The following is a 15,879-nucleotide window of genomic DNA, read 5'->3' as shown; positions in this document are numbered from 1 at the left end:
TTGTATGATATGTGATTGTTTCTAGTTAGCTGCAAGTTTATCTAATATCAATTATCAAATACTTATAGTTCAGTTTATCTACATTCCATATACTTAACACATTTATACATTTATAAACACTAGACTACTCCTAAATACATATACATCCAAGTTATCCTAGCTTAGTTAATACATATAACATACATACAACCAACAGGTTAGTTAGGCATACGAACACCTACATATGTATGTATAAGCCCATGTCTATTCTGATACTGAGTTGCCAAAGGCGGGGCTTATAACAATTAGTAATGCTTCGTCAATAGAACGAGGAATGATGTAATCATTCACAGGCATTGACATCACGAGCAAAATTATCCTTTCTTTTCTCACTTATTATATGATTACGTGATTTATATTTATTTTTATACCCTGAACCCATTGAAAATGGGAAATCAGGGTATAATGGTTTTGTTTTATTTATATTTCTTCTTTTTAAAATCTATAATTAAGTTCTGAAAAGCTAAACATTTGTTCTCCCTCTTTTGAATATAAAAAATTTAATTGCGTGTATTTTTGTGAATTCGACGTCTGATCCAAATGAATTATAAATTCCTTTTAAGTACACTTCGCTCTATTGATGAAGCATAACCTAAAAAAGAACACTAGCCAACACTATAAACAACACCACATCACAAACTTCAGTACAGAAAAAACTAAAAACAAAAAGAAGACCAACAGTAAATTTAAACGAAAGATTATTTTGATTGCAAATGATATTTATACTCAAAAAAACAATGAGATATATAGTATATTATACATATATATTTAAGTTTATATCGAGAATGTGTATTTGTATGTAATTTGATTTCAAGTCTTGATTTATGCAAATTATGGGTAAAAGTGTCTGCATCTCTTGCCTAGCCTTCGCATGCCCAAACTTGAAGGCAACTGCAAAAAGCCACAAACGAAAATATCGAGACAATAAACTTTGTCGCTCTCTTCTGATTTGCACTACCTTTCACTCTTACTCACCCTCTCACTCTGCCTCTCTCTCGCTCACTATCTCTTGCAATTGTAGTTCGTAATTGATTTTGAAATGCGTTTTAATAGAGAACGCACCAAGACAAATGTTTGTCAGAGCTTGAGTACAGCTAAGTATGCCTCAATGCACTACATACAATATTATTATATTAGTTATGCATACATATTGAGATATATATAGCTACATATGTGTATGTGTGTGTGTGTTTATTCTTTATTTGCATTGCATCACTTTTGGTTTTCATATTTGCACGTTTTGCATACTGTTAGCTTGATTTGGCGCATAATTAAAGTTTAAGTGGTTCCAGTGGTTCTCTGGCTTAACAATTGTTTTGTGGCTGCCGAATAGGGAGTGCGATAGAGAGAGAGAGACTGACTGAGTGAGAAAGAATTAACCAAACGAGATATGAGTTTGGCATGCGGATTACTACTTAGTGGTGCACATTGACTTATTCCTTGCAGTTTGTCATGCACGTTATTTGAAATGGGTTTGCAATTTGGGTTTTTGCTATATATCAATTAGTAGTAGTGATTGCGTTTCAATTAAGCATAACACTGTTATTGCCATGCAAGCTTGAACAATTTTAGTGCACTTGAGATAGCACCGACAATATGCTGAAATGTATATACGTGTATGTATATTTGAATAAATGTTTGTTTCTGGCTTCATGTTCTGGCTATTAGTTTCATGTTTTATGTAAGAAATAAAAACAAATTAAAAACCCACAGCCACATGGTTTATGCAAATTTAATTGTAAATGTGTGCGTGTGTGCGTATGTGTGCGTGCGTGTATGTATGTGACCTGTACAATTAGCTTAAGCTCGCTTTAAATATTTGTATCATCTTCTATAATTTATATAAAATATTCGTAGAGCTTGTTTAGTGCATGCTTTTGCGACTTTAAATTCTATCTATATTATGTCATTCATCTATTATATACTATGAATTTTTCTCAGTGTGTGTAGTTAGTCTTTCAGCTCAAAATCGTTACCAAAAAATATGCACAATTTAAGTTAAGCGAGAAGAAAAACTTCTCCAAAAAAGAAAAGAGAAGCAACGCTATATTATTTGCATAAACCATTGGATCGATCAAAAAGAGTTTTTATGTCTTGTATTTGAGTTTCGAGCTTATGATTTTAATATAACGTCTAACATTATGTCATTTATTTCAACATTATTTTGGTGCTTTTTTTCGTTACATGTTTTTGATTTGAAAACTATTTTCGTTTTGGTTTTAACGCTAATCGCTGAACGCTATGAAACATATCTCTCTGGCTATAACGCAACCAAATTTTCAATGCACAAAAAAAACCAAAAAACAAAAACCACACGTTCCCATCTATATTGTGTAATTAGTACCAGGTGCTCCGCCACGCAATATCACGGCGATAGCGAACAGCTCGACAACGATCGCGCTAAGCTGGCTGCCTCCGCCCGCGGAGCGCTCCAACGGCCGGATCATATACTATAAGGTGCTGTTCGTCGAGGTGGGCCGGGCGGACGACGAGGCGTCCACTCTGACCCTGAACATGACCCAGATTGTGCTTGACGAGCTCAAGCGCTGGACCGAATACAAGATCTGGGTGCTAGCCGGCACCTCTGTAGGCGATGGTCCGCGCTCCCACCCGATCATAACACGCACCCTAGAGGATGGTATGTATGCCAATGACAATCTTACCTATGCGTAAGTCTCTCTAACCCTCTTTCTTTCTTTGTTCACATTTATTATTTATAAGATTCTCATTTACACTTAATTTTCATAATCATATTTTACATTTAATTTATAATATTTTTAGTTTATTTGCATCAAACGTTATCAAACCTAACTAATTAATCAAAAAACGAATTAATTTTTATACGATTTTTGAATTTTGATATCGAGCATCCCCAATGCAGGAGCTGCCGGAAACGCCGCAATGGAGCGTTTTGTTTTTGATTTTCTTTTTGATCAGCAAAGTAAAACTCAAAGTATAACCATATTAGTATGCGTATGTGTATGTGTAACATGACTAGCAATAAATACCAATGCCACATACACATGCCATACTCATCTATCATATATCATATATCGTACATGTGTAAAAAAAAGCTGCAACATTCATTTATTTTTGAATGCAGCTATAATTCATATCCTCTCTTTCTTTGTAGACTCTATATTTATATTTATAGTTGTTTTCAATCCAGTTTTTAATATATTTATGTTTTTATCAAGATAATACATATTGTTATAATTCTCATCTCCTTTCAAATTTTTTCGCAATTATTTCTGTCTCAATCCTAAAGAATTAACTCCACTTTTAACAAAACTCAACTTTGTCTTCTATAGTTTCAAAATGTTCACCTAATATTCTAACGAATACTTCAAAAATATACTTACTTTCATCCCCAACAAATTTATGTTTTCACTTTTTTATATTTCTTAAATGAGCATTCATTTTATCTCAACTACATGTTTTTCCTACAGATTTTTAAGTTAAAAATTAAGTTATTTCCATATTGAGCATTTGATTTGAAGCCCATTTAATCGTTTTTTTTTTTTTTTTTTTTTTTTTTTTTGCTTACAAATTGAGAATTTGAAAATTTTAAAATTTTATTGGTACTATAAAATTGCATATTTTTTGGCGCAATTTTTGACAACTTTTTGCACTCGTATCTCTATCAAATAAAAATGCAATCGAAACTCTTTTTTAGCACAACTCCTATATTGTGTACTATATGCAAGAACGAATTTTTGTTATTTAATTGAATATCAAATCTGTATTTGCAAATACAAAAAAATAAAAGAAAAAACAAAAACTGAATTGGTTAAATATTATAAATATATATATATACGATACTTTTTTATGATATATTGCATCAACTTTTTGTGGTAATTTGTATAGCACAAAAATAATAAGAGCTCTGTGTTTTTGTAAGCGCACCAGATACTGAATACCTATAAACAAACACTTATCTTAAACAAACATCAATTTTATCTAAACATACACAAATTTATGATTTTCGTGAATTTCGTTGGTTTGTTTGTTGTTGGTTTCTTTTTTTTTTTTTTGTTTTTTTTTTTTTGCAAAACGAACCACCAAAAGAGCCGTATAAAATATTAAATAGATTTATTTACATAATTAAATTTATGCAATTATAAATGTAAACAAGTACCCAGCCCGCGATAAATATGCCTAAATACGGCCTAGTTGTGCATAATGAAAGTGTAAGCCTCCTGCCCGATACCCTGCAATACCCTCGATTTCCTCCCGACTCTCTGTGCACAAGCTCTTTTATTGTGGTTTACCTAAGGCAAATAATGCAAAACGTTTTGCTGCATTTATTTACACACACGAACACAAGTATATTTATTATACTCATTCACGAAAGTGAAATGAGCATATTGGTTTTGTGCAATGTCCGTCTTGCTGTCCGACCGTCTATCCGTATGAACGCAGTTTATTTCGGCGCTATTGAAGCTAGAGACTTGAAATTCGGAACACATACTCGTGTATATCTTCGATTTATAAAGTGTTAAAATTAGTGGCGTGGCAAATCGAAGAATGCATTTTCCGATATACCAGAAATCATATTAGTTAAAGAGCTAGAAAGCTGAAATTTCGAATGTAGATTCGCACGTACGTGCTATGGCGGAAATATCTACGCCTGTAGAAAATCGGATAAAACTGTATCTCTAGAGTTTTTAAGCTAAATTAATTACAATTTTGCTAATGTTATGATTCTATAAAGATTGATGAAAAAATTATATGTGTACGCCTTTTAGAGGCGTGGCAAATCGGAAGAATACGGACGGACTGACAGACAGGGCTAAATCGTTAAGGCTTGTGAATGAGTATTCCGGAGCCGGTAAAGACCGACTGCAACGTTCTTACTTGTTTTTTGTTGTTTTTAATTGTACCCACACACATATTGTATATATATAAATATATGCTTGTATATATTTATATATTTACATGTTTAATAACTTTTTGCAGCAAATCGTTGCAATATTTTTTGGACTGCTTCTGAGTTTGGTTTTGGTTTTTTGATGTTTGCATTTTCTTTTTTTTTTCAATTGTGGGCAAACCTTTTGCACTTTGAACCCCACGCCCCTTAATATACATATGTGGCTTTTTTCGTTGTTGTTTATCGCTATGCAAATGCGCGAATACATGGCGAAAATCCTTAAATTGATTTTCGCATAAAAATTATTTGATTTTTGTATTTAATTTGTATTCTGTTGACACATTTGATTAAGTTTTATTTGCCATCACCTGCATGTTTGCCGAGTTAACACATTGGCATCTGTTTACCCATACCCTCTCTCACTCCTCGATTATACCTACATCATCTATCCCTCTCCATCTTTATATATTTTTTTCGAGCAGTTAATCTGCCCATTTGTTAAAGCAACAATGTAAAACCGTTTTTTCTCTTGCTCAAACTAATTGTTTATTATTTGTTCTAAGTATAGACTTGACAGCTGAGCCAATAGATTTAACAGTTTATATAGTTTTTGAGCATTTGTGAGAGATAATTAATCTGCAGTGCACACAATGAAAAGCGACAAAATTTGCATGTCAAATAGCGGTAATTGGAACGACGAACAATATATTTTCCGATAACAATACAAAATAATGAGTATAGAATTAAGAGCAGGATAAATAAAAAATGTAGACGAATATGTAACTCTTATTTCTTATGTGAATATTCAAAATTGTAAAGGTATTCTTTTAAGCAAGTCAAGAACTGATTAGAAATACTAAGAAGTGTAAAGTATTTTAGACGTTTGCCTTTTCTAAGAAAGGGAGAACTAATTCTGCTATAATTGGAGCCTAATGCTCAGAAGATAATCAATTTACAGAAGATTACGCAAATAGATAACAAAAATGTAATTTAGAAGCATATATTGATCGTTTTTGAATCGAACTTCAAAATTAATCTTAGCTTAAATGAGGAATCGCTAAGCTTCCTCTGTTTTGATTTATTTTCCATTTCATTTATTTTGCACTCCTCAATCAAGTATATACTATATTTCGAGTTTGCTATTCAACATTGGCAAGTCTAAATACCTTCTAGCTATAACTTGAAACTGAGTTTACATTGTTGCAATCCCACATTTTTTCACACTCTCAATATTTTCCCTCTTTGGTTTACAAACGCTTTTCGCTCTCGCTCATGAACTTGCTTGTTAGCTGATAAGTCGAACTGCTTGTTAAATTAACCATCCTGATTTACCGAGTACCTGTTAAGTTATTTCAACACACAGTTGAGGATCAAGATACAAAGATGATGAGGCAAAGTGTTGGCACTCACTTAGTTTGATTTGATTTGGCTAAGCACAATGAATTGTAATTTTAGTTAATGCTAAGCACCTAGTCAAGTAATCGTAACTAAGTTAACCGTTAAGCACACGGCAATTTACCTGTAAAAGCACTCGAAAAAAAGCAATGGCACACCAAATGCACTCAGCACAAAAAGAATGTGGGTTCAAAGGACATGCACTTGCATAGATATGCTGTAGTCCACACTGGCTACTTTTTCCCATTTAGAGTTGGACGAATCATGATTGTATATTATATTATATTTTATGGCACTGCACCTCAAGCACTTCAACGTGTCTAGTCAGCACATTATTCTTCTGCACAGCTCTCTATTCTCTGTCAGTGTCGTCTACCATACACATGTATATATATAATTTTAATTGTACTCAATTTAGCACAATCAAAGCGGCGTGTGTGTGTGTGTGCGTGTGTGTGTGTGTGCGTGTGCATGTGTGAATATGTATGGTTTCCATTGATATCCCTGCGGCTGCAGCATTTCACAGTTAAAGGATCCGCGCATAAGTATGCTACAGTATTTTGTATACCATTTGTGATGTATTTGTATATGCATATATATGTATATAATATCTATATACATATATATGTATTTATATATATGTGTGTGTGTTTTATTTTCTTAATTTTTGTTTTTTCGCTCACATATTTCGCTCGTTAGCTTCGTTGCGCTTTGCTTTCAATGCGAAATGCAAATAGCACCTGCCCCAAAGCTGGGCACTTGCTACGTTCCTCCCCCGCTCTGTATTTCCCGCCATACCCCCTGCGGTGTCAGTTCCTAATGCAGTCAGCTCGCCTTTTGTGTGTGCTAGAGTAGACTCAAACGCACACATTCAAACACGTTGTATGCAGAACGGAAAAGAACCGAAAAAACTGGATTATAGCATAAGAAGAAGAGAGTTAAGGATATGCTCAGCCTGCATGCGCTGATATTTGTGAGGATATTCGGCTACATCTGAAAAGGCTTGACTCAAAAAAATCGACTATATTTCAAAGAAATCGGTGTCTAAGAAAATATTTGTTTTTCTTTTAATATTTTAGATAACAACCGATGCGATACCATATAAGAAAAAAAATCAAATATTGATTTCAGATCTTTAAAATGATTGCAAACTTAACTAAGACCCTCTATACATTCTTGACAATCTGCCTTCCCCAAATTTATTTACTTTACAGGGTATACAAACCAGTAAGAGCTGTAAAAAATAGCAGTTCAAAAATGTTGTAGCTTAGCCTGGCACTAGCACGTACCTTTATTCCTTCTATTCAGCAGCGCAATAAAATGAAGAACAAAAACATGTATACTTATATAGAGAAGACCTCCTAGCATTTTAATTATTTTATATACTCATATAGTGAGTGTGTTTGGGTATTTGTGAATGCATGAGAAATGACAAGAGAGAGACAAAGCTGATGCAAAGTGATACAGTTGACATAGGTCTCTGCTCTGAGCCCTCAGCCCTCAGCCCTTTATTACTCTTGCCCCACTGTGCAGGAGGACACTAATGAAGCATAATTTAACATTTGTGCCGCGAGACGCATTTGAATAATTTCTAGTATACAGTCGACAAATTTTTAATGAAGTGAACAAGCTCTATATGGAAACTAGAAACTATATACACGTGTAAAAAGAAATTAAATAATTTATGTGAATAGTCTATCCCAATAAGTATATTTAGCTTAGCTTTAAGTCCTAGGCTTGTTTTAAGCTCTACAAAATACCACATCATATTTTTCGACAATTAAATAGAGTATCAAAGCGGGTGTGCCAACAAATATGTACATTTTATATCAAATATTCATACATGTATCAAGTATTTATCCTCCTTTATTTCAACAATCTTTATATCATCAAAGAAATCTCTTTAGTTCCTTCTTCTCACTTAATGTCCCAATAATCCCCCTTTTAATATGCACTAAATACTTTTTGTATACTGTAAACTAAAGAGCTATATCTTATATCTTTTTTCATATATAAACACACTAAAAAATACCAAATATATCTTTGCTTGGCCACTCGCACCTTGCACTCTACTTGCTCTGTTTCGTGCACCTTTTTTTGAATGCAAACTCGAAATGGAAAACTGTATAACAAACATTTTTGAAAACTTTTTTGATGTCTGAATACAAAACTAAAACAAAAAAAAAAAAAAAAAAAAAAAAAAAACATATTGCGAAATTTGATTTTTGAACGCAACCCTTTAATGGATGGTGGTTAAATATTAAAAAATACAAATATAAAAATACATTTTAAATCTATTTAGAGAAAAAGAGTGAGTATTTTTTAAATGGTTTGACTATAATGTTTAAGAATGCCCTATACATACATTTATATATCTAAAGTTAAATATTTGAAATTTTCTTTTTGTACTGGTCCCAAATATTGTTGACCAATCACTAAAGAATCGAATCTTTTTTTGTTTTTTGACATGTTTTTTCTATTTCAAACCAAAACACATTTTTAATGCCAAAATGTCAGCGAGGATTTTGCAATAGGGCTCTTGTCTTTTAACTCCAAGAGCCGCCACAAACATCTACTGATCTAATATACACGTACATATGTATATTTACAAAAAATATATATTTTTGATTTTAACTACATGTTTTGCACACAAACAGTAATAAAAAAAACACATATTTTGAATGCCTACATGTTTGTTTTTGGCCAGTCAAAGTCGAGTTGAACAAGAGCTGATCCGATGCTCTGATTCGATCTTGCTTCGATTGTCAAGTTTTTGTGTACATTTTTTGAAACTATTCAATAAGTATTATATACATTAGCAAGGTATCGATGCACTTGTTATTCACTTTTTGTGCACCTTCTACTACTGCGCAACCTGTATTTATTTATTTATTTATATATACCTACCGAAACTATAACTATAACTCTATACCTTACATATAGCACCTAAGCAGCACTTTCTTTAAAACTTTTTACAACTTTACAATTTCGACATAATATATTTTGTTTTTCTAACTGTGATGTGGTGACATGGTTGACTTGGAGCTAAGTTCGTTCTGGTTTTTGTATATTGCTCCTAGGGTCTAAGGCAACCTTAGCACTTAGTGTTTACTGTCTCTAGTTTCATCTATGTCTTACATCTAAGCAACTTAGTCTTAAGAACCCCAAAATCGAACAGTGTCTGTACAATAATCTAAGTTAGCTGCTAAGTAAACTTAAGTATTCGAACAGTTCCATGCAAAGACGTAACTTGTGCTTACCCCAAGCTAATCTATCGTTTCCTCGTCGTCGTCTCTAGTGCCCGGAGATCCGCAGGATGTCAAAGCTACGCCCCTAAACTCAACATCCATACATGTGAGCTGGAAACCGCCACTTGAAAAAGATCGGAATGGCATCATACGCGGCTATCATATCCACGTGCAGGAAATGCGAGATGAGGTGAGTTAGGGTGGCATATGGGGAATAAACTACATTCTCATTTATTGCTCGCACTTAGGGAAAGGGCTTTCTCAACGAACCTTTCAAGTTCGATGTGGTCGACACGCTGGAATACAGTGTGACCGGCCTGCAACCCGACACTAAATACTCGATTCAAGTCGCAGCTCTGACGCGCAAGGGTGACGGCGATCGTAGCACTGCGGTGATTGTAAAAACCCCCGGAGGAGTGCCTGTACGACCGACAGTAAGTCTTAAAATTATGGAACGCGAACCAATAGTCTCCATTGAACTGGAATGGGAACGACCGGCACAAACATACGGCGAACTGCGTGGCTATCGCCTGCGCTGGGGCGTCAAGGATCAACCACTGAAGGAGGAGATGCTCTCCGGACCACAGATGACCAAAAAACGATTCAACGATCTTGAACGCGGCGTAGAGTACGAGTTTCGTGTAGCAGGCAGCAATCATATTGGCATTGGGCAGGAAACAGTCAAGATCTTCCAGACTCCTGAGGGAACACCTGGCGGACCACCGGCGAACATAACCAAACGCTTCCAAACCCCCGATGTGCTTTGCGTCACTTGGGACCCACCAACCCGCGACCATCGCAATGGAATCATCACACGCTATGATGTGCAGTTCCATAAGAAAATCGACCATGGGCTGGGCTCAGAGCGAAATATGACGCAGCGCAAGGCGGTTTTCACCAACCTGGAGGAGAACACCGAGTACGTTTTTCGCGTGCGGGCGTACACGAAACAGGGCGCCGGCCCATTTAGTGAGAAGATGATTATAGGAACGGAGCGGGACATGGGACGAGCTCCAATGTCTGTACAGGCGGTGGCCACCTCCGAGCAGACAGCGGAAATCTGGTGGGAGCCGGTGCCAAGTCGTGGCAAGCTACTAGGCTATAAGATCTTTTACACCATGACGGCCGTCGAGGATCTAGATGATTGGCAAACGAAGACCGTAGGTCTAACCGAATCGGCCGATCTGGTCAATCTAGAGAAGTTTGCCCAATATGCCGTGGCCATCGCGGCCAGGTTTAAGAATGGACTGGGACGTCTTAGTGAGAAGGTTACGGTGCGCATCAAGCCAGAGGATGTCCCACTCAATCTGCGTGCTCACGACGTCAGCACACATTCCATGACTCTCTCCTGGTCACCACCCATACGCCTTAATCCCGTCAACTACAAGATCAGCTTCGATGCGATGAAGGTGTTTGTGGACTCGCAAGGCTTCTCTCAAACACAAAGTGTGCAGAAGCGTGAAATAATTCTAAAGCACTTCGTGAAGACGCACACGATCAACGAGCTGAGCCCTTTTACCACATACAACGTAAATGTGAGCGCCATTCCCTCGGATTACTCCTACAGACCGCCGACGAAGATAACGGTGACCACTCAAATGGCTGCCCCACAGCCCATGGTCAAGCCCGATTTCTACGGCGTGGTAAATGGCGAGGAGATATTGGTTATACTGCCGCAGGCATCCGAGGAGTATGGCCCCATCTCGCACTACTACTTAGTTGTGGTACCCGAGGATAAGTCAAATCTGCACAAGAACCCCGATCAATTCCTCACCGACGATCTGCTGCCCGGTCGTAATAAGCCAGAGCGCCCCAATGCACCATATATAGCTGCTAAGTTTCCACAGCGCTCGATACCCTTCACCTTCCATCTTGGCTCAGGCGATGACTATCACAATTTCACCAATCGGAAGCTGGAGAGAGAGAAGCGCTATCGCATCTTTGTGCGCGCCGTCGTAGATACCCCCCAAAAGCATCTGTATACATCCAGTCCCTTCTCCGAGTTCTTATCACTTGACATGCGCGAGGCGCCGCCCGGCGAACGTCCCCATCGTCCTGACCCCAACTGGCCCTCAGAGCCGGAGGTTTCCGTTAATCGCAACAAAGATGAGCCGGAGATACTGTGGGTGGTGCTACCCCTGATCACTGCCTTTGTTGTCTCAACCACACTGATCGTGCTGTATGTGGTTAAGCGTCGCAGGCAACCCTGCAAAACCCCTGATCAGGCAGCTGTTACGCGTCCTCTGATGGCCGCTGATTTGGGGGCTGGCCCAACGCCCAGCGATCCGGTTGATATGCGCCGACTAAACTTCCAGACGCCTGGCATGATCTCACATCCGCCCATACCCATCTCAGAGTTTGCCAATCACATTGAGAGACTTAAGGCCAATGACAATCAGAAATTCTCGCAGGAGTACGAGAGCATCGAGCCTGGCCAGCAATTCACCTGGGACAATTCCAACTACGAGCACAATAAGTCCAAGAACCGGTATGCCAATGTCACCGCCTACGACCATTCACGTGTCCAGCTGCCCGCCCAGGAGGGCGTCCTCGGCTCGGACTACATCAATGCCAACTACTGTGACGGGTATCGCAAGCATAATGCCTATGTAGCCACCCAGGGACCTTTGCAGGAGACCTTCGCCGATTTCTGGCGCATGTGCTGGGAGCTGAAGACGGCGACGATTGTGATGATGACCCGGCTGGAGGAGCGCACACGCATCAAGTGCGATCAGTATTGGCCCTCCCGTGGAACCGAGACTTACGGCCAGATCTTTGTCACCATCACCGAGACCCAGGAGCTGGCCACCTACAGCATTCGCACGTTCCAACTGTGCCGTCAGGGCTTCAACGATCGCCGCGAGATAAAGCAGCTGCAGTTCACGGCTTGGCCGGATCACGGTGTGCCCGATCATCCTGCTCCCTTCCTGCAGTTCCTGCGTCGCTGTCGCGCCCTCACTCCACCCGAGTCCGGGCCAGTTGTGGTTCACTGCTCAGCGGGTGTGGGTCGCACTGGCTGTTATATTGTCATTGACTCGATGCTAGAGCGGATGAAGCACGAGAAGATCATCGATATCTATGGCCATGTGACATGCTTGCGCGCCCAGCGCAACTACATGGTGCAAACGGAAGACCAGTATATCTTCATTCACGATGCGATCCTGGAAGCCATTATATGTGGATCGACAGAGGTAGCCGCACGCAACTTGCATAGCCATTTGCAGAAGCTGCTCACCACCGAGCCAGGCGAGAGCATTTCGGGGATGGAGGTGGAATTCAAGAAACTCTCGAATGTCAAGATGGACTCCTCCAAATTTGTAACCGCTAACTTGGCCTGCAACAAGCATAAGAATCGTCTAGTTCACATTCTGCCCTATGAATCGAGTCGCGTTTATTTGACGCCCATCCATGGAATCGAGGGCAGCGACTATGTCAATGCCAGTTTTATCGATGGCTACCGGTATCGCTCGGCCTACATTGCGGCTCAGGGACCAGTTCAGGACACCGCCGAGGACTTCTGGCGTATGCTCTGGGAGCACAACTCCACCATAGTTGTTATGTTAACAAAGCTCAAGGAAATGGGCAGGGTTAGCTAAACATGCTGCACTTATATTGGATATAGTCTAATCTGTATTGTCTTTTGCAGGAGAAGTGCTTCCAATATTGGCCTCACGAGCGCTCCGTACGTTATCAGTATTACGTTGTGGATCCCATCGCCGAGTATAATATGCCGCAATACAAACTGCGAGAGTTTAAGGTAGGTCATACCATTTCACATTTCCTATACCTATATCTCTCTATATCTTCCTCCCGGTTTACCCCCAGGTTACCGACGCTCGTGATGGTTCTTCCCGCACCGTTCGCCAGTTCCAGTTCATAGACTGGCCAGAGCAGGGTGTTCCAAAGTCTGGCGAGGGCTTCATCGATTTCATCGGGCAGGTCCACAAGACCAAAGAGCAATTCGGGCAAGATGGTCCCATCACGGTCCACTGCTCAGCCGGCGTGGGCCGCACGGGCGTCTTTATCACACTCAGCATTGTGCTCGAGCGCATGCAATACGAAGGTGTGCTCGATGTTTTCCAAACGGTGCGCATTTTGCGATCTCAGCGACCCGCCATGGTGCAGACGGAAGTGAGTAGCCCCAAATGGTGCCGGAGATCGGCATATCTCAGCTCTATCTTGGCACAGAATATTTTGAGAATATGATGACTGAAACTAATTTCTTTTTTGCAGGATCAATATCACTTTTGCTATCGCGCTGCCTTAGAGTACTTGGGCTCGTTCGACAACTATGCAAACTGAAGAACCAAGCAGAAGCTGAAACAGTAGCAGGAAAATAAGTAGGAGCTGGAGTTAAAGTCCGGGCTACAGAGCAGAAACAACAGTGTCAACTCCATGTTCATGTTAAATGTTGCATGTTCGTTGTTTTCAATTGTACGCATAAATACGCATTTACGATAAACACGGATACCTTAACTTTAAAGTATTATAGCCAGATACTGCCCACAAATTACTTACCTAAGTACTATGCATAGTGCGAGGGTAGTCTGAGGCATTTCCGATCTTAAGATAGGAGGGTAGTAAAATAAAATGTTATTTAAATGAATAGAATATAGAATCGGAAAAGTTTTCATAGGACCCTCACTTATATAAATTTTAATACCTATTTCATGAAACCTATTTTTGATTAGTTTTTAGCACCTCTTATCGCTCCCGGCTTTTGATTTTGTTATAAAATGGAAACTCAAGAAGACTGTTAAAAGTTTAATTATCAGTAATTTATACTTACTGCATATATGTATATCCCTACACATCCAGATATATACATATATATGTATATCTTGTGTGTGCATACAGTTTTTGCTCGAACTAATCAAAGTAGTCAATCAACTTGTTGTGGTGCAGCGGGGCAGCCCGCTCGCTGATTAACTTATACATATTTGAACTAAGGACTTGGTAGCTTTTAAACCCTTACCGCCTAAACGAATCTCAAGAAAAGAAACGATAAATTGAATGACAAGAAATGAAAACAACCTAAGTTGAAAGTCGGCTAGAGCCGAAGGTAGAGCAATGTAGTCCGAAATCCAATCATCATAACATTTATATATACATATAGTATATATATTTACATGTATTTGTGTCTGTGTGTACAACAATCAAATATGTTTCATATGTTTTTATACTTGACATACTTAAACAGTCCGCTACTATATTTATATGAAGCAAAGGAAATGTAAACCGTGCAATTAGTAAAAAGTCTTGCGTAGTGCATATCTGTTAGGACGCCTAGTTTAAATTAGTTTAAAGATTAACTTTAATTAGCGGGTAACTTTCCTCCTTTCTGACATTCCCCATCTGCAGCTATATAGCTAAAGAGCGCTATTTGTCAAATAGTAACGATCAAAACCCTATGTCTTTGTACTTTATAAATGTGTTTTAATTTTATTTGATTGATTTATATAAATTTTATTTAATAAGTGCATTTGAATGTTCATTTGATATTCCAACCCTATTCTAATCATAGGTGCATCCTTTTTAAATTCCTTTTATAATTATATTCCTGTATATACCGCAAAACCCTGCAGCTATATCTGTCTAAGTAAATAGGATCCTACAGCTAGAAATTATGGTACCTAACGTATATGAACGAGGCAGCATAGAGAATACACCCAGCCTATTAAAGGGATAGACGAGTAATAAGATAACTGTAGATATATATTGTAGAATACTTAACATATATAAATCGCAAAATACGTCTATATATTAATATAAATCGCACCCTATTTATATCTACTATAAAGCTACATCCGCATGGCATTATGAACTAAGAACTATTACGGTGTATATACATATTTGATATGCTGCTCAGTCGGCCGAAGTATTTATATACGGAATCGTTAGCAAGCCAATACATAAAAGCAAAGCAAAATTAAGTATTAGACAACTATTTAGCCACATGTTAAAGAACAATAGAGGTAATACGTATGTACACAACAGAGATATACACGTAAATATGAACGCATTGTGCATAATGCATTATATACATAACTACACTAGCATACTCTCATAAGTAACTGTTATACAACAAATTTAGCTCGTGGCCCACTAAAGTATTGGAGGATCTAGGAAATTGACAAGTTGGCGAAATGCCAGCACTCGAAAAGTAAATTAATATTTGGAGTATATATAAAGTGAAATAAAGTAAATACAAATTATAGCATGTATGATTAGGAACAATAGATGTCTAATAGATAATGGTTATCACACCACAGCGTTGCGAGCATATTTAGCATACTTCTATATAAATGCATTACAAAAATTTATATT

General features: G+C 38.2%; 1 protein-coding gene across 5 annotated transcripts in view; it reads left to right on the top strand.

Moving 5' to 3' along the window:
• Lar (tyrosine-protein phosphatase Lar) overlaps window positions 1–15,600 on the top strand; it is a 160,548-nt gene extending 144,948 nt beyond the window's left edge. For 3 of the 5 annotated variants that reach the window (XM_030385768.2, XM_030385766.2, XM_030385767.2), the window contains 6 exons: window positions 2,381–2,677; window positions 9,603–9,742; window positions 9,801–13,139; window positions 13,199–13,309; window positions 13,378–13,683; window positions 13,786–15,600. In XM_030385768.2, coding sequence (XP_030241628.1) covers window positions 2,381–2,677; window positions 9,603–9,742; window positions 9,801–13,139; window positions 13,199–13,309; window positions 13,378–13,683; window positions 13,786–13,854 — 4,262 coding nt within the window. In that variant the 3' untranslated portion in view covers window positions 13,855–15,600. The remainder of the gene's footprint in view (window positions 1–2,380; window positions 2,678–9,602; window positions 9,743–9,800; window positions 13,140–13,198; window positions 13,310–13,377; window positions 13,684–13,785) is intronic. The other 2 variants (XM_030385769.2, XM_030385770.2) reach the window with 1 other exon arrangement.
• Window positions 15,601–15,879: the final 279 nt, after the last annotated feature.

The sequence above is a fragment of the Drosophila navojoa genome, chromosome 3, assembly GCF_054131105.1.
Source record: "Drosophila navojoa isolate 15081-1374.11 chromosome 3, UAZ_NAV_1.0, whole genome shotgun sequence".
NCBI classification, from domain to species: domain Eukaryota; kingdom Metazoa; phylum Arthropoda; class Insecta; order Diptera; family Drosophilidae; genus Drosophila; species Drosophila navojoa.
Note: the sequence above shows the minus strand (reverse complement) of the source record. Positions and strands in the feature narration are given on the sequence as shown.